General features: G+C 60.2%; 1 protein-coding gene across 3 annotated transcripts in view; it reads right to left on the bottom strand.

The window, feature by feature from the left end:
- Positions 1-1,529: 1,529 nt before the first annotated feature.
- GRAMD4 (GRAM domain containing 4) overlaps positions 1,530-21,173 on the bottom strand; it is a 101,612-nt gene continuing 81,968 nt past the window's right edge. For all 3 annotated transcript variants that reach the window (XM_024240124.2, XM_024240125.3, XM_054543812.2), the window contains 15 exons: positions 20,882-20,943; positions 19,148-19,280; positions 18,453-18,478; positions 18,028-18,119; positions 16,427-16,518; positions 15,260-15,308; positions 13,971-14,042; positions 13,359-13,402; positions 13,183-13,292; positions 9,012-9,166; positions 8,195-8,339; positions 7,273-7,366; positions 5,785-5,869; positions 4,676-4,744; positions 1,530-4,196 (listed from right to left, as the gene is read on the bottom strand). In XM_024240124.2, coding sequence (XP_024095892.1) covers positions 4,092-4,196; positions 4,676-4,744; positions 5,785-5,869; positions 7,273-7,366; positions 8,195-8,339; positions 9,012-9,166; positions 13,183-13,292; positions 13,359-13,402; positions 13,971-14,042; positions 15,260-15,308; positions 16,427-16,518; positions 18,028-18,119; positions 18,453-18,478; positions 19,148-19,280; positions 20,882-20,943 — 1,333 coding nt within the window. In that variant the 3' untranslated portion in view covers positions 1,530-4,091. The remainder of the gene's footprint in view (positions 4,197-4,675; positions 4,745-5,784; positions 5,870-7,272; positions 7,367-8,194; positions 8,340-9,011; positions 9,167-13,182; positions 13,293-13,358; positions 13,403-13,970; positions 14,043-15,259; positions 15,309-16,426; positions 16,519-18,027; positions 18,120-18,452; positions 18,479-19,147; positions 19,281-20,881; positions 20,944-21,173) is intronic.

Below are 21,173 nucleotides of genomic sequence, written 5' to 3'. Positions count from 1 at the left end.
TGGGTGGATGGATGGATGGGTGGATGGATGGATGAGTGGATGGATGGATGGATGGATAGGTGGGTGGATGGGTGCATGGATGGATGGATGGATGGATGAATGGGTAGGTGGATGGATAGGTGGGTGGGTGGGTGGATGGATGGATGGATGGATGGATGGATGGATGAGTGGATGGATGAGTGGATGGATGAGTGGATAGATGGATGGATAGGTGGATGGATGGATAGATGGATGGATGAGTGGATGGATGGATGGATGGATGGATGGATGGATGGATGGATGGATGAGTGGATGGATGGATGGATGGATGGATGGATAGGTGGATGGATAGGTGGGTGGGTGGATGGATGGATGGATGGATGGATGGATGATGGATGGATGGGTGGGTAGGTGTATGGATAGGTGGGTGGGTGGGTGGGTGGATGGATGGATGGATGGGTGGATGAATGGGTGGGTGGATGGATTGATGGATGAGTGGGTAGGTGGATGGATGAATGGATGGATGGATGAACGGGTGGGTGGATGGATGAACGGGTGGGTGGGTGGATGAATGGGTGGGTGGGTGGATGGGTGGATGGATGGATGGATGGATGGATGGATGGATGGATGGGTAGGTGGATGGATGAATGGATGGATGGATGAATGGATGGATGGATGAATGGGTGGGTGGGTGGGTGGATGGATAGATGGATGGAAAGACAGATGGATGGATGAATGGGTGGGTGGGTGGATGGACGGATGGATGGATGGACGGATGGATGGATGGATGGATGTGGATGGATGGATGGATCAGTGGCTGGCTGGCTATGTCGATGGAGTATGCACATGTCCTACTTTCCAAAGCTGTGCCCCTTAGGGTGGCGTGGCCCACTAGACCTGGTTTCCGCCTGGCTTCAGCTCCCTCGCTGTGTAACCTGGGGAGGTCTCTGCCTCCTAGGGGGCTCCTGTGGGCTTGAGGCACAGGAGGCTAGGCAGCACCAGGTGCACCTGGCACAGGCCTATGCCCAACTCCAGGGGTTTCAAAAGCCAGGCAGGTCCTTGCACCCTTCTGTGTCCAGTACCAGCATCCAGATGGACCAAGCCCCAACTGTTGCTGGAAACCCCTCTGTCCAGGACCCCCAGGCAGCCAGGACACCACAGTGGAGAGGGGCCAAAGCCTGCATGCCCCCTGACCCCAAGGTGCTGCCTCTGCCTCCACCTCCCCCACTTCGCCCTGTGCCAGCCCTGGGTACCCTCCCTGCAGGCTGCGTCCCTCGCCACCTGGCCTCCTGTCTTCTGGAACTCAGGCCCTGCCTCCTGCTCCCAGCCTCCAATGCCTACGTCCAACAGGACTCTGCTTCTCAGCCCCACCTCACCCCACAGACATCACTCAGGCCGCATCAGTACCCGAACGCCCCGCCGCCAGCAGCCGTGGGGTCCCAGGGAGTGTCGGACTGGCAGGGGCACTGACGGCCTGGGGTTGGTGGCCCAGCTGGCTCAGGCTGCCTACAACGCGTGTGGCCCTGCCAAGGAGGCAGACAGCCCTGAGCCTTAGCACAAAGCATTTTAGGTTTATTTAAATAAAAATTATAATTTATACAATACTTTTTCTTTAAACAAACAAAGTTTTCTTAAAAAAATGTTACAGGAGAATTTTTTTCATCGGTTCTTAATACAGTACAATCCTTTTGTTGAACAAAAGTCACACTGGCAATGATTATTTACAGATCCAAAATAGACTCAGGCTTCAGACATAAAAAATTTAACATTCATCTAGTTCAATAATTAGTCATAGAAATTAAACATCTGCCCAGATGTACACAATTTGGTAGAAACTACAGCTTCTCTCCACGGGGAGCCCAGAGCCCGTGCCGATTCGCGCTCCGCTCCCGAGGACTTCCAGGGAGGGGCCTGTGCTGGCAGCAGAGCCAATCGGTGGCCCTCCCCCGACCCCTCCGCTCCCCGAATGTGGCCCTCCCTGGGGGGCTGCGGCCACACCTGGCACGTGGTCAGTTTTCATCTCCCTTTTTCCACAAAAGGGACTCGAACTAAACCACCTGACGCTGGTAAAGAAGCCCCATCTGTCCCAGGGACCCCTCCCCGCTGTGTTTGGGGACTGAATCCCAGCACCTAGGAAGAGGCGCTCACTGGCCCCGAGGCCCCGGACCCACCCTTGAGCACTGCCGGGCCCTGGGGAGAGAGATGTGGCCATTGTCTGTGGGCACTGCCTCTGCAGCCACCCCTGGGGGTGGGTCAGTGCCCACCCTGTGTTGCCTCAGGCGCCAAGGTGGGGTTCACTGGGGTATGTCCCCCTCCCCTGGTGCACCAAGAGAGCCGGTCCCCTACAGGAGCCAGACCCACGGCTCAGAGCAGGTTCTGTCCCCATTCGGGAAAGGCCGCCATGTGGTCATCCTGATGCCGACCTCCGCGCAGTCCAGAGCCACGGGGGCTCCGCTCTACCACCTGGGATAGGACGTGCTTAACCTGGTGATCGGCGCAGCTCCCCACAAAACACCCCCGGCACCAGCGTGTGACTCTGCGGCCCCTCGTGAAGGGGGTGAACGCAGCCCATGCCGCCGGATCCCTCACCCACACCAGCAAATGAGGATCAGAGCAAAGGTAAAAATTACATCTGAAAAATGATACAAAAATAAGAAAAACAGCTTGCTCTCTGTAAAAAATATAATCTTCTGTTTCTTCAAAAAACAACAATCTCAACGACACCCAAGGGACTCAGGACAAGCTGAGGGAGCTGCGGGATCCGCCCCAGCAGACGCGCAGGCCCGTGGGGTGGCCACCTCCTTCCAGGAGGCCCAGGCCGCCTTTCCCTCCCTTCAGCCCAGTGCAGGCGGCCCCAGCAAACCAGGCCTGCGGGTGCTCCCTCCACACATGCCACCTTGTTCTGGGGAAGCCCAGGCTTCCCTGGAGCGGGGCAGGGGCTGGGGGGGTCTGTGCCCGGACTGGCACCTGCTAGGCACGTGGGGGAGGGAACACTGTTGCATGTCGGCTGTAGGCAGTGCAGGCCCAAGCCTCTAGGCTCGGCTCATGGTTGCTCCCTAAAGCAAAGGCGGTTGCTCCCTAAAGCACAGGCGCTGCCAGAGCCTCTCGGATGGCCCAAAAGCGGCTGCAGCCTGGGCCACCATTGTCCTGGAACACTCCTGCCCACTCCCTCCCCCAACCAACCCAGGCAACCACAGCCTGGGGGCCATGTGCCAGACATGCCACAGTGCTCGGAGCACCCCCAACAGCCTTCGCGGATGTTCTCCTGGGCCTTCCAAAGAGCAAAGTGTGAGAAAGATGTGCTTTTACCTGCACCATCCTGTGCCCTTACTGGGCCCCAACTACAGACCTCCTGGCCAGCGTGTCAGGCCGAGAGCAGCAGGCGGGCCCTCACAGACGTGGTGCTGAGCGCCCTGGAGGCCAGCAAGGAAGGCGCCACCAAAGACACTGAGGGCAGGCGAGGGGTGGGCCCTTCTCACCCTCCCTGTTCCCGTGGAGCGAGTGTGGAGCACAGGCAGGGTCGCTGCGCCCGGCCCCAGCCTGGCACCAAGGGCAAATGCCACAGGAGGGTCTCACGTAAGAGGAAGGAGGACCGCCAGGCCCGTTTCTTGGTGGTTGGTGAAAGGCCCCCATGTCCCTCCTTGACGACATCTTTCTGTCCCCAGGAGGAAGGGCCCCGCACTCTTCAGCTATGGCTTTGGTGGTGGACGAGCTTCTGGCCTCTGGAGAGTGGGACACAAGGTTGCGAGAACCTCTCGGGGTGGCTGGAGAGGTTTCTCTGTCCAGGCTGGAACGGAGAAGGGCAGGGCCAGGGGTCCTGTGTGTCTTCTCCACGGGCCCCCGAGGGCCTCTGCCCCCTCCCCCAGTCTGCGGGTGGCCCTCAGAGGCACCTGACGTGCCCTGTGCGAGAAGGGCACCCCCGTCCCTGTGAGCCCTGGCCCCTTCTTGGTCGATAAAACGCAGAGGTCAACACAATAGAACCACAGGTCCAGGAGAATTATTGCAAAAGCTCATGAGGATGTCCAATTGTTTCCACTACCAAATTGTAAAAAAAAACAAAAAAAAACAAAAACAAAAAAAAAAATTCCAGCAACGTCCTGGGCAAGTCAATACTAGCTGTCTCCGCCAGACGCTGCCGCTGAGGTGATCTTGATGTACTGGCTGAGAATGGTCTCGAAGGCCTCATCCCTGTGCACCATGGCACCAAACACGAGCGGCTGGCAGGGAAGAAATGCCACCAGTGAGCATGGCACAGCCAGGCTGGCACCAGGACCAGGACCAAGATGAAGTCCAAGACCAGCCCCAGGCCAGCACGCAGTCACGTGGGTCTGAGTGCAAAAGACAGGTGTCCCCCCACCACCCGGAGCCAGGCTCCAGCCTTCAGCGGAACAGAGCCAAGAGGCAGAGGGGAGCCAGGCTTTAGCCCCGTGCCTCCCTCCTCCCAAGTCACTGAGTCGGGGGACCCCCGTGCCCAACATCCCTGTCTTTCCAGTGACTCGATGGCCCCAGCGAGATTTTCAGCCCAACCTGGACGCAGCCCCAGGCTCTAGCTGGCGTGAGGGAGGGGGCGGCTTTGTGACCCTGCTGCCCAACCTGAAACTCTGGCTGTGTCTGCCCCCCGCTGGTCCCAGGGCTGCTCAGAGCCAGGCCCCTGGGCCCACACCAACCCCTTTGCAGCGCCCCGCCCAGCACCTACTTTCTGGGTGGATGGCGTCGACACGGCAATCCCCATGCCTGAGCCTGGGAGGACAGACAGGACCTTGTACTGAAAGGCAAATCATGGCTGTCACCACAGGTCTCTCCTGGGAACAGGGAGGCACAGCCCTCCGCAGGCCCAGGGCATCCTCCTCCACTGGGCACACAGGCAGCAGGGCCCACGGGCACCTGGGACTTCTGAGCAACAGAAGGTAAGGACCTGTGGGCACCTCCTCACTTTGTGGCCGAGACACCAGACCTGTAAAGGGTCTATCCCACCCCAGCCCAGACCACTGGCCAGCTGGCCTGAGGAAGATCAGAGACAAGCAGGCCTGAGGAGGCTGAAGGTGGGCACTAGGCCCCAGAACTCACCCTCAGGGCCTGGCACCAGGAGGGCCATCTGTCACCACTGCCAATCCCAAGAGGCAGGCCAAAAGGACCCCAGCCCCGAACTCACCCCTTCTGGTCACCTGACTGCACGCTTTTTTCCACAGCCGGGTGGAAGAGATGACCCACAACTGCCATGGGGCTGGGAGTGCCCGCCGTGCCAATGCGGACATGCCCAGGACACTCAGAGCTGGGAGGGAGCTGGGGGCTCTGACCACTCTGGCCGAGTGTGCCTGCCAGTCCCTCACTGAGCCTCCCCTGTCCCAGAGAACAAGTGACCACAGGCACCTGTGGCCACGCCCACCTGCTCATTCCATGTGACGGTAAAATGCTGAGAAAATGCCAAGAGCGGGTGCAACCATCTGAGCTCTGTGTCTGAGGCAGGAGCTCAGGGCCCCTGTGCTTCTCTTTGTGGGGAGGGTCCCAGATACGAGGGGTGGGAAACACAGCAGGCAGACCAGGGCTTGGGCGCCTGACCTCATGGACTCCAACCCAACCCCTCCACTTTGAGACACACGGTCCAGGCAAGTGGACCCCAGGGCAGGGGCGGACCCACAGGGACGTGGGGACTCAAGTCAAGGAAACGGACCATGGCCGGCCAGCGTGGCTACGGTGCCCAGATGCTGACAGAGGCTGGCAGAGGTCTATATGGAAAGCCTCGCCAGCCTCTGTCAGGTGACGAAGAAAACACGGGGGTTGGTGGGGGTGGGTGGGTGCACCAACCTTCTGGATGTCCGTGATGTCCACCAGCTTGATGACTTTGTTCCTCTTTGAGGACCCGGATTTGGAGCTTTCGAAGCACAAGTAACTGGAAGGGGAACAGAGAGAGGTGTCGCCTGGCTCTTGAACCAGAGCACGCTCCCACCAGGTGGGGGTCTCCCGGGGCTGCCTCTCAGCCCCCAGTGGGATGGACAGTGGCGCTCCCTTCCCAGCAGACACAGAACCTGTGAAACACTCACGGCCACTGCTCTGCGTGAGACACTCACGGCCACTGCTCTGAGACACTCATGGACACTGCTCTGAGACACTCACGGCCATTGCTCTGAGACATTCACGGACACTGCTCTGAGACACTCACGGACACTGCTCTGAGACACTCACGGACACTGCTCTGCGTGAGACACTGATGGCCACTGCTCTGAGACACTCATGGCCACTGCTCTGAGACATTCACGGACACTGTTCTGCGTGAGACACTCATGGCCACTGCTCTGAGACACTCACAGACACTGCTCCGAGACACTCATGGCCACTGCTCTGAGACACTCACGGACACTGCTCTGCGTGAGACACTGATGGCCACTGCTCTGAGACACTCACGGCCACTGTTCTGCGTGAAATACTCATGGCCACTGCTCTGAGACACTCACGGACACTGTTCTGCGTGAGACACTCATGGACACTGCTCTGAGACACTCACAGACACTGCTCCGAGACACTCATGGCCACTGCTCTGAGACACTCACGGCCACTGCTCTGTGTGAAACCTAAGACTGCCCATTCCTCTGGGATTCCCAGCGAGTGACACAGGCGTCCTGGAGCCCTAGCTGGGAGTGTCCAGGTCACCTCCTCTGCGAGAAGCAGAGGGGAGGTGGGGCCCTGGCCACTGCTGCAGGTGTGGGGGACGGGGTGGTCGAGGGCCAAGCAAGACCAAGAATAGACCCCATCCCCAGGCCAGCTCTCCCACTCCCACATCTGGGGTTTCGGGGGTTTGGGGTGTAGCAAGGGTAAGTCTTGTTCTTGCAGAGAAGAGTCAAAGCCCTCTTCTGGCTACTGTGTCTCAGACAGCAACAAGGACTCAGGGCCTCGGCAACAGCAGGTCCCCACACAGTCCCCTCCTGGGGAGACTCTGCCCCTCGTCTCCACGAACTGCTCGGGCCCCAGAGAAGACAGCATCCCCGCCGGCCTGAGGGACGGCAGCAGTGCGGCCCAGGCCACGTCCGGCTCGGAGACAACACCTTTTCCCTGGGAGCCCAGACAGCCGGCAAGAGCAGAGCGTGGGAGACGCCACGGCCACCACTCAGGAAAACCCGCACTGGGCCAGCCACGCCATCCCAGGGCCCAGGGAGCCTCCTGCACCCCCTCCCAGCCACGCCATCCCAGGGCCCAGGCAGCCTCCTGCACCCCCTCCCAGCCACGCCATCCCAGGGCCCAGGCAGCCTCCTGCACACCCTCCCCTGCAGCCACACAGGGCCCCACGGCTGCACTCACTTCTCCGTGACGTAGAGCACCCCGTTCCTGATGTAGTCCGTGGGCATCTTCCGGTCCCTGTTGATGAGGCAGCAGCGCCAGCCATTCTCGCACACTAATGGGAGAAGGCCCGCCTGTCACGCTTTCCACTGGAAGTACCCAGCCCCTCACCTGACGCTGGGACCTGGGAGCCCTGACTCTCAGATCCTGACATCTGCCCACTGCGCTCACGTCACACCCACAGCGAGAGGAAGGCGCACCGGCAAGAGTGAGGTGGCCCCGGAGGGTGAAAAACAGATGTTGCCTCTTCACCAGGCACCGGCAGGGCTTTTAAAGTAAAAGCACCCAGGCAGAGCAGGGAGCAACAGAAATCACAGTGTGGCCGGGACACCACCTCCACCAAGACCGGCAGGGCCAGGGCTCAGCAGAGGACGAAGCTCAGTTCTCCGCAGCTGCCTCTGCAGCCGCTCCTCACACACCTCGGGCTGCCCGGTTTAGTTTAACAGGAGGTCCCTTTGGGAAAGCTGACCTGTCCCCAGGGAGGGTGACATGTCCCCAGGCTCCTGAGTCACCTCTCCCCTGGTGACTGTTTCTCCAGACACGATGGAACCAGGGGCAGACCCCCTGCCAGCGCCCTGCAGGCCCTGCCGCCTCGCCCTGGACTCTCCCCAGGGGGTCACCTGCACGCCTGCTGTCAGGGGAGTGCTGCAGTGTGGACGGCTCTCCCCACGGGCACACCCTCCTCCCCTGTAGCCCGCAGAGTCCTCATGACCCCCGGCTCCTGCACTCCTCCTGGGGTCCTGGGGCAGTGGGATGTGAACGCCATCCTGAGGGCTCCTTTGGCCTGTCACAGGGCGACCCCCTCCTGCACCCACAGCGCCCCCCCACGGGCCTTCAGTCTGTGCCGGCGCTCGGCCTGGCCTCAGACTCACGGCACACATACCTGCCAGCGGACGCTCGTTTTCTGTCAGATTGAAGATCTCATGGAAATTGCCCTTCTTGGTGCTGTGGAAGCGGCCGGCGTCCTCCTCTTTACCCAGGCCGGCCGGTGCGCTGGGCACATAGCTCCGTGACGAGGTCGTCTGCAGCTGCCAACAGCAAACGGTGTCGAGGTCAGGCCCGCTGCCCACACCCACAGCACCCAGATGTGCTGGCCGCACACACACCTCCCCAAAAGCTGGGATCCAAATTTGGGAAGACGTTCCTCAGGCCCCTTCCGGCCCAGCGCGGCTCCTTCTTCCAGGCAGGGCCACCTCACCTCAGTGGGGAGAGCCCAGCAACCCTCCCGACTCATCTGAGCCACCCCGAGGGGAACACCGAGGCCCGCTCATTCCCCACGGTCCTGGCTGGGATGCCATGTTGCACATCTGGAGGGCCTGGGACTGTGAATGAAATATGGCCCAGTGCCAGCCTGTGGCTCCAAGGGGGCCCTTCTCAAGCTGCCTGGTCTCAGCGCCAGAGCCTCACTGTCAGGGATGGCAGGGGCCAGGCACCCCGATGGCGGGGTCACTCCCAGGCCCACTGGCTCTCAGTCATCATGGCCAGTCCCCAGGTGTTGCCCTGGGCTTGGGAGGGGCTGGATGGGCCTCAGAAACCGCAGTGGTAACAGGGAAAAAAAAACCCTCACATTTTAAGGACTCCATAAAATTGAAGAAACAGCCTCTAAATGAGCTGGAGGTGAACAGAGCACTGTGGGCCTGGGGATGCCTGGCTTCGTGGCCCCCCATTCCCCCACCCCCGCAGCTGGGGGCCGGGCTCACCCTGCGTGAGACGGCGGCGCTGGAGCGCTCCTTGAGCTGCGGGTCGGTGGGGAGGCTCCTCCAGATGATATAGGGCGTGTCGTACTTGGCGCGCAGTCTCGGGCAGCGTTTAAAGATGAAATCAATGAGGAAGAACTTGATACCAGCATAGAGTCCTGAGAGCAGGGGACACAGTCTGTTGAACGTAGAGCCCTGAGGGCAGGGGACACAGCCTGCTCCATCTAGAGCTCTGCAGCTATGCCAGTCTACTCAGGGTGATGGTTCCGGTACCTCCCGCCTCCCAGATTGGCACCCTCCACCCTGAGCCTGGATGTGACAGTCCAGCTGCTCACTCAGTCCTCACCCTGGATACCCCCAGCCTCGCTCCCCTGGGGCCCATTCCAGCTGCACAGTCTCAACCCCAGGCGAGGGCCCCACCGCCAGCGCCCCGCCCACTCCCACTAAGACCCCTCAGCTCTGCTAGGACCCCCCCATCCAATGCCCCTCACTTCTCTCTCCAATTCCGCCTGGCTCGGGACTGTTCTCGACCCACCTGAAACACTTCAGGACTGTGCCTCCTCTGCCCCAATTCCCCACACCTGGCACGGAATCTGAGGTCCCTCCATGGCAATCCCTCCCCAAACTCCCTCCCACCTGCCCTCCTTCAACTGGGTGCCCGGCCACGCCCGGCCCATCCCCGCTGAGAGGGCTCCTATGACCACCTGCTCAGACGGCTCCTAGCCACGCCCTCGCAGGCTCCCCTCCACCAGCTCCGTTTTCTCCCCAGCACTGTCACCTGACACAATCATGGTCAGTCCCCCTACTAAGCACGACCTCAGAAGAGCCGGGCCTGGCTGCGCCCCAGGACCCCACCCGGCAACAGACGCAGGGATGGGCGGCAGGGCCGGCCCCCACACACCTCCTGACGCACCCCTCTGGGCAGCGAAAGCTGTCAGGAGTTCCGGACTCTCCGGGCGCCCCCCTCCAGTGCTGGAGGCTGTCTCACTGCCCCCAGTGCCCAGCCTGCCAGACCAGACCAGACGTGGCAGGCCCTCCCTGCAGGGGCCCCAGAATCAGAGTTCCATGTACTATCTGTGCTATAAAGGGATTGATAAAGCCATGCCTTTGTTTAGTTTTTTTGCCTCTGTAGCACATTTTCACAGAAATTCATCAATCAAGTCAGACTTTTTGACCCCAATTCTCAACTTGTTGATTGGTTTTTTTTTGAGACGGAGTCTTGCTTTGTTGCCCAGGCTGGAGTGCAATGGCTCGATCTCAGCTCACTGCAACCTCCCGGGTTCAAGCAATTCTCCTGCCTCAGCCTCTCGAGTAGCTGGGAGCCTACCACCACACCCGGCTAAATTTTTTATTTTATTTTATTTTATTTTTGAGATAGAGTCTTGCTCTGTTGCCCAGGTGGGAGTGCAGCGGCACGATCTCGGCTCACTGCAACCTCCACCTCCCGGGTTCACGTCATTCTCCTGCCTCAGCCCCCCGAGTAGCTGCGACTACAGGCGCCCGCCACCACACCCGGCTAATTTTTTTAAATTTTAATTTTAGTTTTTTTTTTTGAGACAGAGTCTTGCTCTGTCGCCCAGGCTGGAGTGCAGTGGTGCGATCTCGGCTCACTGCAAGCTCCACACCCAGCTAAATTTTGTATTTTTGGTAGAGATGGGGTTTCACCATGTTGGCTGGGCTGGTCTCGAATTCCTGACCTCAAGTGATTCACCCACCTCGGCCTCCCAAAGTGCTGGGATTCCAGGCGTGAGCCACCGCGCCCGGCCAACTTGTTGATTCTTGAAAGATGCTAGGTATGAGGAGGGGCAGGGCCAGGACCACCCACTTGGCTGACTGAACTGAGCTCCCAGGCCTCCCTCCACGTGGTGGCCGACCCAGGAGGGACAGCTCACCTCAAGAGAGCCCAAGTCCCAGCTGGGGCCATCCTTGCTTGGAGCAGGCATCCTCTGCTCCTCTAAGCTGAGGTCCCTTGTCAGCACTGCAAACGGACACGTGGGCACCGATGAGCCAGGAATGCCATCTTGGCCCACACCTGGCAGGGTCACCGCTCCCCAGTGGCAGTGGTGATCTCAGTGTGGTTGCAAGAACCCAAACCACACTAGTTGTCACAAAAAAAGGACAGCAGGGACCGGGCACGGCGGCTCACGCCTGGAATCCCAGCACTTTGAGAGGCCGAGCGGGCGGATCATGAGGTCAGGGGTTCAATATCAGCCTGGCCAACACGGTGAAACCTCGTCTCTATTAAAAATACAAAAACTAGCTGAGTGTGGTGGTGCACCCCTGTAATCCCAGCTACTCCTGAGGCCGAGGCAGGACAATCACTTAAACTCGGGGGACGGAGGTTGCAGTGAGCCGAGATCGTGCCACTGCACTCCAGCCTGGGTGAGACAGACTGAGACTCTGTCTTGAAAAAAAAGGACAGCAGGGCAGATCCAGGACACCAAGACCCAGGTGCACACCCCCAGGCTCCCTGTGGAGGGCGGCCTGCCCCAGAGCTGTCCAGGGCCACAAGTGCACTGCAGCTCTGGAGCCTCGGCACCTGGACCCAGGCCCAGGGGTCCAACAGGAGGTCAAGTGGTCACCTACCCACTCATGAGCCTGGAGTCCTGGGTGCTAGCCAGAGGGGCTCCAGGGCATTGTCGGGGTAGGGTCTGATCAGATCTGGCTCTGCCCACTCCTGGTGATGCCACCTGATGGCCACAGTGAGCTGCTGTTGGAGAGCTCAGCCCTGCTGTGTCCAGAGAGGCCTGTCCTCCTGCCAGCAGTTACGCTGGGTCAGGGCTAGGGTGGGGCTTGCGTTATGGCAAAGGCATTCAGGAAACACGGCAGGGGGCATCTGCTCTTCCACACAGACACAGCCCCCCACTGCTCCTCTGAGCGGCATGCCAAGCCTAGACTGCTGAGGGGCCGGGGTCTGACCTCCCGACTCCAGCATGGAGCTCTCCCCATCCCTGGCTTTGTGGCTTCTACAACCGCACACGCTGTCCTGCTTGGGCTTAGGCTAGTCCCACCTGCCCCTCAAGGACAGGACCCTGGTGGCCTCGCTCTCACATGCCAGTGTGTGGCCCATGTCAGACACTGGATCGTTGTTATTGAGGAAAAGAGAAAGAAAAGAAAAGAAAAAGAAAAGACAAGACAAGACAAAACAAGACAAGACAAGACAAGACAAGACAAGACAAGACAAAACAAAACAGAAGAGACCAGGTGCAGTGGCTCCCACCGATAATCCCTGCACTTTGGGAGGCCGAGGTGGGCAGATCGCCTGAGGTGAGGAGTTCGAGACCAGCCTGGCCAATAAGGTGAAACCCCGTCTCTACTAAAAATACAAAAAAAATTAGCTGGGTGTGGTGGCGGGTGCCTGTAGTCCCAGCTACTTGGGAGGCTGAGGCAGGAGAATCACTTGAACCCAGGAGGCAGAGGTTGCAGTGAGCCGAGATCACGCCACTGCACTCCAGCCTAGGCGACAGAGTGACACTCTTGTCTCAAAAAAAAAAAAAAAAAAAAAGGGAGAAAGACAAAAACAAAGAGAAAGATAAAGACAAAGAGAAAGGAGGGAAGCAAGAAAAAAGAAAAGAGAAAGGAGGGAAGAGAGCATGCTGGGCAGCAGTGGATGAGCGCCTTCCGGGGTGAGGAGGGGCCACCACACCCCACCCACCTCCCAGCACAGCCTGGTCCTCACCACCAGCCGCCCTCCTTCCCCGCTGCCAGCTCTGCAGATGAGTGTTTTAGTGGATGTGACCCTTGGCTTCACGTGATGTCACCAAACTCATTAGCTACAACCAACCTCCCTGCACATCAAACCAGGCTCTCAGGCTCCCCACGACTGTCACCCCTGAGCCCACAGGCACCCCAAGAGGCATGTCCTGCCCAGGGCAACTCCCTGACACCCCCAGGGCCTGCTATCCTGAGTCTTGGGTCTTCCAGCTCCTCCCACTTTGCAGGAAGACACTGGGGCCTTGGAAGCAGAGGGCTTCTTCATTTAAGAAACAATCACCGTGTCCCTCGATCTCAGATGGGCTTCACTTCTCCCAAATTGAAACGTTTGTGACAAAAAGCAGCGGAAGCATCGCCAGGTGAGTTTAACAGCTCTTGCAGACACCTGGCAGACACTGGTGGCATGCGGACGCCTGTGTCCCTCCTCCTGAAGCTACAGGCTGCAGGTGCATCTACTTACCCACGGCGAGCCCCACCAGGCGGTAGGGGAAAAAGCAGGAGGCCAGGAAGGCAGCCCAAAGCGCCACATACAGCTTCTGTGTGATCTCCGGCTGGACCCACATGAACAAGCTGGAGGGAGACAGGAGGCTCAGGCCGGGTGGGCACCGCAGGGCCGGGGTGGGGGGCGGGACTTACTTCTTGATCTTCTCCAGGATGTCAGCCATCTTCCCGAAAAGGTTCTGTGTGAAGAAGAAACAGTGATTACAACAGCCCCCGCTCCTGGGCTGTCAGTCACACCACAACGCCAGGAGGGCCTCCAGGTCGGGCAGCCCTGAGGTCACTCAGAGCCCCGTTGTCCTGCCCAGCTGCTCCTAGGCCAGGGAAGGCACAGCTCTGGTCTAGGGCAGAGGTGACCATGCTCACAGCAACAGCAGACCCGGGCCTGAGTCCTTCCCAGGGGCGCTCAAGCCTGGCCAGGGGCGGTGGGGAGGAAGGGGGGGCTCCACCCAGGCCCTGGCGCACCGTCCACAGAGGCTGAATCAGGAGGCCCCTTCCCCACCCACCAGAGTTGCTGTAATGACCATCCAAGGGCAGGGTGACTACAGGTCAGCTGACAGCAGGCAAACCAGGCCTGCAGTGTCAGGCATGGCCCTCCCCGGGCAGCAGCTGAGGCCGGCGGAGACCTACCCCGACCAGCATAGGCACACCCCTGGCCGGCGTAGACACACCACTGGCTGGTGCCCATGGCCGGCGTAGACACAGCCCGGCCGGCACAGACACACCACTGGCTGGCGCCCGTGGCAGTACCTGGGCTTTCTGGGCGACGTCCAGCACCAGCTGGAACTTCTCAGACACAGTCAGGTCTTCCTTTGGAGGTTCCTTCAGTAAAAGGGGAAAGAGAATTTTCCACTGAAATTTAACAGTTCAGAAAAACTACTGACAAAACAATGTGGAGCCCTCCCAGCCCCAGGGACTCTGCTGTCCCCACACAGCCAGTGGGGAAGGGACATCCTTTGGGGACCTGGCACCAGGAGGACACCCCTCTGGGCTGATGGTGACATCTCACCCTGTACCCCTCACTCTGGGTGCACAACAGGAGTGGGGCAGAGCTGCCCCTGCAATGGCTAAGCAGAGGCTCTGCCTCACAGTTCACCTTCACAACTGCCCTCCCTCACTTACAGGCAGGGAAACTGAGGCCCAGCCAATGGGAGCCCTGGTCCTGCTTGTCTCCCATTCGTTAAGAGCCTCTCAAGGTCTCCCGGGTCTCAGTGCTGAGCGGGCAACAACCTGCCTCCTCCAGGTACTTCCCCTGGCCCCTGGTGCTCCATGCAAGAAACAGGCACTGAGATACCCAACTAGGCCCGTGGAGGCACCGAGGCCTTTCTTCTGCCCATGCCCAGTGGTCCTGCCCCATGGGCTGGGGTCTCCCTCTAGAGCAAACTTCTGTAAAGGGCAAGATAGTAAATATTTTTGGCTTCCAGGGCCATGTGGTCTGTCAGCTACTCAACCATAGTGCAAAAGCAGCTGCAGCAGTGTGTGAATGAACGGGTGTGTCCATGTGCCAATAAAACTTTATTTACAAAGTTAGGCAGTGGGCCAGAGGTGGGTTTTTTGTTGTCGTTGTTTTGTTTTTTTGAGACAGAGGCTTGCTCTGTCGCCCAGGCTGGAGTGCAGTGGAGGGATCTCAGCTCACTGCAACCTCCAAGAGGTGGGCTCTTGAATCTCAGATGGGAACAGGTCCACTTGTCCAACCTACTGTTCACCACCCTACCTGGGGAGGTTGTGGGGGCTACAGCAGCCCCTCAATGTCCCCCACCCCTGCCACACCACATCCTAGCTGGGAAGCCTCAGCTAGGACAGGCCAGGGCCAGGCAATCTGCTTCTTGCACAGCCAAGCCTGGCCTAGTATGTGGGGCTGGGCGTGCAGCCTCGCAGGGCTTGGGACTAGGGAGGGGCTGGCCTCCTCCTCCCCTCCTCTTCAGGCCAGGACAGGGCTCCCAGTGGATGACCACACGGCCTCATCCAGAGGCTTCCCCAAGCGGTGCCTACGGGCTGTGAGGCCTGACGTGGAAACCGTGCACCCTCCAGGGACTTACCACAGGCTCAGACACTTCGGGCACGATGCTCCACTGAATCCGCCACCCCCTGGCGAACAGAAAACACACATACCTTTAGGATAGCGCCACCTGAGTCAGGGGATGGCATTGAATCACCAGCCCTGCACGCCCAGCTGGGCTTGGAGGGGGCCCTTCTAGGTCCTTCTATGCTGCCCAATGGGGAGAAAAGGTCCCCCTGGAACCCCCTGCTGTGAGAGCAGACAACTCCTGTCACCCTCACCAGCCCCTCCCCTGGGGACCTTCTGGGCAGAGGGGACATATTTAAAAGTGGCCAGTGGGGTGGGGGAGGGCGGCCCTTCAACATCCAAAGTGGCATCAGCAAGTGTCCGAGCTGATCATGCCCTAGCTCTGGGTACCAACGACACCTTCCAGAGTACTTAAGTGATTTCTACAAAACACATTTTCAAATGAGCCAACTGGGGCAGGCACAGAGAGCCATCTGGAAACATTGGTGCATAAAAGTGCAAACTTTTGAATGGTCAAGTCAAAGTACGGAATCACAGCTCTTCCCTCAGCCTCGATGCAAGGCTGAGGTTCACTCCTGGGGGTAACCGCAGGCGAAGAAGGACCCAGGAGTGCAGGGACTAGGAGTCCGCCCCAGGGCATGGGCTTCCCAGAGCCCACCTCAGCCTCCACAGGGAGAGGGTGCTCAGAGGGGGTATAAGGGGTGACGTGAGGGCCCTGACTCAGGCCAGGGTTGGGGTTAACGCATCGGTCACACGGGCGTGCAGTCTGCAGGCAAGTGGTACTGATTCCCGGTCCAGCTCCTCCCCAGCAGGCTCATCTCCGACAGGCAGCCAGCAGGAACCTTCCGGGGCATGGAGTCGTTTGCTTCACCCACCTACCCACTGAGGTTGGGGAGAAGTCCCCTGCGATGTTCGGGCAGGTGCTGGAACGGCCCTGGCTCTGCTGGCCGCCCGGGGAAGGAGCTGCTGGGGGATTTGGGAACTTCCCACTACCATCTCTAGCAAACCAGGGAGGGGGCAGCCGCCCTGCCTGGGGATCTCTGGAGCCTGTCAGGGGACCACCCCCGAAACGTCAGTGCATGACATACCCAGCTGGGGTCATGGTTGTGTGAGACGCAGGGAGACAGCACAGCCATGCACGCAGTGGGATAAAGCGGCTGCAACAAACCGGATCACCTACCTGGCGATGAGGTAATTGAGGGATAACCTCAGAATTGCTAGAAATAAGAACAACGGGATAGCCCAGCCATGCCACACGGCATTCATGTACACCTGCGGGTGAGAGACAGGGCGTTAGACCTCCTGACAGCTTGGATCAGGATGAGGCACATCCCTCCCGCCTCCCCCAACCAGGTGGCCCCATTGGGGAGACCAGGCCACCCCTTGGCTCTCCAGACACTCAGGGATGAGGGCGCGTCTGATGGGGAAGCTGGAGGAAGGGCTGCTTCCCCGGTTTAAGAGCTGCCGGTGGAAGCCAGGAGACACCCAGGGAGAAGCGTGTCCTGGGGACAGAAGAGGGCGGCTGGTTCCACGTGGGGGTCCTGCCCGCCCCAGTGTGGCTCCCACACACCAGACTTGGGGCATCACCAGGACTCAGCCTGGCTGGGCGAGGCGGCCAAGCACTGCTGAGGGCGAGCCAGGTGCATGCCCGCGGCCACCTTCATGCCAGGCACCATCTGTGCCCAGCACAGAGCCCGGGACACAGAGCAGATGTGCAGACAGGGCAGGGGATGGAGGTGAGGCCTGGAAGGCAGGTCCAAAGCTTGGGCTCATCTCTTAGTGACAGCAGACATGGCACAGGAGCGTGTGGGACCCAGGCAGCAAAGGCCTCCTGTTGCACAGCATTTGTGAGGGGTGGCGGGAGAAGAGGCCTTCCAGGGCCAGGGTGGAGCCGGTGGCCCCAGCACCCAGCCTTCATCTGTGAGTGTACAAAGTGCCCATGTCCCAGGTGAGCGGTAAGTGCCTGGGGCAGGCACAGGGCCACGGGCTTCAGGGACTTTCCCAGAGAGTCTGACCCAGGCTGAGGCCATCTGGGGACCTCTCTCAAGGGGCCCGCTTGGCAGGGCAGTGCTGCCTTCAGGAGCCCTGGACAGTGCCAGGCTGTGGACACCTCCTCTCTGGCGTGGAGGCCCCAGCAAGTGGGTAGGCTGCCTGCATCCTCCTTGTGCTGGAGGCACAGTCTCCACCCCGGGTGAAGAGGCTCCCCCGGAGGACCAAGTACTGAGACACAGGTGGCAAGTCTCCTGTCCCGCTGGGGCAGCCGCTGCAGGGCAGTTCCAGGCAGGATGGCTGGGCACCTTTTCCCCAAGGCCCTGGCAATGTGGTCCCTGGCATCCTCCAATCCCTCAGGACTCATGGCTCACAGGGGCCGGGCTGGGCCCCTCGTGCTGCTGTGCCCTTGTGAGGTACTCCTGGCCCCAGCACCAGGTACTCTGGACCTCAGCAGCATGGCCACCGTACTGCATGGTGAGTGCCAAGAGGCCTTTCCCAAGGGCACCCTGGGGGACGAGGCTGCACCACATCCCTGTCCAGGGAGCCCTGCAGGCTAGTCCCAGGCCACGCCCAACATCTTTGATCCTTGAAGCCACCCCATGGCTGGGCACCGGCATCAGTGAGCCCACTTTACAGAAGGAGAAATGAGCATGTCCCTGGGGCCCAAGGAAGTGCCACCTGGGGGCTATCTGGGGGCTACCTCCCACCCTGGGAAGGTGCCTGATCATGTGGTAAATGCTGGCAGGCACGTCCCACCCACCCTGCTAGGCCCCTGGCGGACCCACTCACGGTGAAGGCAATGGCAGACGTGTAGACAGAGTACCAGTCGGATAAGGCAGAGAGGTTCTTCACAAAGTTAGTGACCGGCTTGGCACCGCGCTCTGGGGACAGAGCAGACCACAGTGGTCAGCACTGTGGGTAGGAGGGCCCTTAACCACATCTCCCTGGAGAGTCAGTTCAGCTCAGAATCCCAGAGTCCCCACCACCATGGGCCCCACCCACACTGAGCATCGTGGGCGCCAGAATCCCAGAGTCCCCACCGCCATGGGCCCCACCCACACTGAGCATCGTGGGCGCCAGAATCCCAGAGTCCCCACCACCATGGGCCCCACCCACACTGAGCATCGTGGGCGCCAGAATCCCAGAGTCCCCACCGCCATGGGCCCCACCCACACTGAGCATCGTGGGCGCCATGCAGAGCCGCCGGTACTCACTGAGCCGTCTCATATTTTCAGTCAACCTAAGAGAGAAGGGGAGAGATGGGAGCCCAGGGTTAATGCACCCGCCGGCTCTGCAGTCCCCACTGCCCAGTTCCGCTGGCTCTGCAGGGGCCAGGGAGGATGTCTCAACAGTCTGGGGCCCCTTGAGTGCACAGAATGGCCATGCACGGCGGCTCAGCACAGCACAGCAGGGTGCGCCGGGATGGCCCTCAGTGCCACTCCCCAAGTTAGGAAGGTAGGGGCAACTCGCCAATGAAATTGTCCCCTCATCTCCTGCCTGCGTCTCCAGAACAGAAGTCCTCAAGGGCAGGGCCTTTGTTGGCCTAGCTCCCTCGGGACCCCCAGGGCCTATGGCAGTGCCTGGCAGGGGAACCAAGGTTTACTGATCGGACTCAAGAGCCAAGGCCCCAGGCAGTGGGCTGAGCCCCCGAAGTCCCCACACAACTGTCACAAGCCACAGCTGAGAGCAGAGTGGACGCACGCAGCTCTGCTGCACCTAAGCGGGCCTTGCAAGCCCCTGCCAGGCATGGCCCCCAGAAGACCGGACACAGCAGAGCCTCCAGGAGCTCCAGGCAGCCTCACGGACAGCTTTGGCCCATGGTGATAAAGGATGGCCCACCCGCTGAAGCCTCAGTCCAGGGACCAGGGCCCCTAACGCACAGGCAGCCCCAGGCTCCGCGAACCCCTACCTGCGGGCGCTCAGGGGTTCCTCCGTCTCCACAGTGTTCTCCTCGGGCTGGAACCGGAAGTCCTCCACGTACTCCCCGAACCGCTCGTAGAACCACTTCTGCAGGCGCGAGGACAGCCCCTGGCTCCGGCGCTCTGCAGGGGGCAGAGGCCTGGTCAGGGCACGGCAGGGCTCCACTGCCTGTTCTGGGGTCGGCTCCGGGATCTCAGGGCAGGGAGGGGCCTCACTGCAAGGGCGCGGCCAGCAGGGGCACAAGGAACACTCGGGGGTGGGGCAGGGAAATGAAGGGTCGCTGTACAAGGGACATTGAAGGGCTCAGTCCTCTGAAGACACCAAGAGCAAACCAACCGGCACAGAGCAGAGCTGCCCCGGGCCATGAAGACCTCAGTGTGGGGTCTCTCTGCTTTTCATACCCTGTCCCCAGCTCTCTGCCCGCCCTGGGCTCTCGTCAGCGGGCAGCCTGTCCATCCAGGCTGCTCAGCCCACCTCAGCGGTCTGCATCAAACCCCCTTTCTACCTCCGGGTTGTCAGAAAGCAGCTGGAGAGGTCACTGCCCCAGCCCTGCATATCCTGAGCATCAGCCAATGGATGGCACGGCGGGAGGCTGTGTCCTGGGCTGGGGGTGCCCAGCGAGCGTAGCCAGCCCAGGGTGAGTGCACGGTGATGTCGTGCTGATGACCAGCACTGTTCACCAAAAGCGAACACCTCTAGAAAGCGGCCTCCATCGGGGAAAACCGGAAGAATCCCTCAGAACGGGGGCTCAGGGGTGCGGGCCAGTCCCTCCCTTCAGAAGGCCAGTGAGGAGCCGCCTGCAGCGGGTGCTGCCTCGCCACAGTTTCGGGCCCTGGGACCAGAGGGCCTGTGGTCACCACACCCAGGGGGCTGCGGGCTCACGGCAGAGGCTCAAGAGCCACAGGCCAAGTGGGCTGAGGTCTGTGTACCCCAAGGCCACCCAGGCAGTGAGGATGGGACCAGGGCAGGCTCCTGCGGCTTCTTCCCACCTCCAAGGCAGCCTGGCAGAGTTTTTAAGGGGAGGGTCCAGGTGAGATCGGCACACTCGGCCCAGCCGTAAGTGAACCGGCCCGGCTGTGTTCCCGTGGACCTTATTTATGGACTGAAATTTCAGGTTTATATTATGTTCTCATGTCATGAAATGAAACCATTTAAATCTGTGAAGCCAGGCGGGGGCTGGGGTTTGCTGACCCCCAGGTACAGGGAACTGTGCCGGCTGCCTACAGGGCATGGGGCAAGATAAAGAACAGGCACTCAGGGATGGAGGACGAGGAGAGAGATAAAAGGGCACATGAACCCCCACTCCCCACTCGCAGCCAACCACAGCCCCACTGCCCACTTGGTCCCCTTCGGGGAGGCACCAGGGCAGCGGCAGTGAGCAGCGTGGCTCTCACATCACTGTTCTGTGGGGCAAGGCTGAAACAGAGTACGTGTGTATTCCCCAAAGAACACACAATCACGCTTTAGTTGAGTGACTGGAAGTTTGCGGTGACGACTATGATGACTCACCACTTTGCATCAGAGACGCTAACCCAGTTCTGACGGGGGGAGATTCCCAGATGCCAGCAGGTGCCTGGGCACAGAACCAGCACCTGCCGCCTGCCCACCTGCTGGGGGAGGGCTACCTGCTCCATTGTTAACCTGGGCCTGCAGAACCAGCAGGTGATGCGCACCCACCCACCGACCCGCCCGCCTGCCTGTCCATCCGCCCACCAGGGTGTACCTGCTCCATTGCTGGCCTGGGCCTGCCCTTTTGGGGGCTGCTGAGCTGTCTGCTCCTCGGTTCTTAAAAAGCAGGGAGAGAAGAAACAAGAGGTCTGTTAGTTCCAAACTCCGTGCCAAGTCAGGCACCCCCCAGGGCTCTCGCGGCCACGTACTACACAGGAGAGGTCAGGGACAGCGGGGCTCTCTCCAGACTCTCCACTGCTCAAGTGCTGGTTCCGAGCGTATCCAGGCAAGCACAGAGCTGCCTTCCTAACAGGCACATGTTTTGTTTTTAAACAACCAGTGTCTTT

Source organism: Pongo abelii, chromosome 23, assembly GCF_028885655.2.
Source record: "Pongo abelii isolate AG06213 chromosome 23, NHGRI_mPonAbe1-v2.0_pri, whole genome shotgun sequence".
NCBI lineage: Eukaryota > Metazoa > Chordata > Mammalia > Primates > Hominidae > Pongo > Pongo abelii.
The sequence above is the reverse complement of the archived record's forward strand: the minus strand, read 5'-3'. Positions and strand labels throughout refer to the sequence as shown.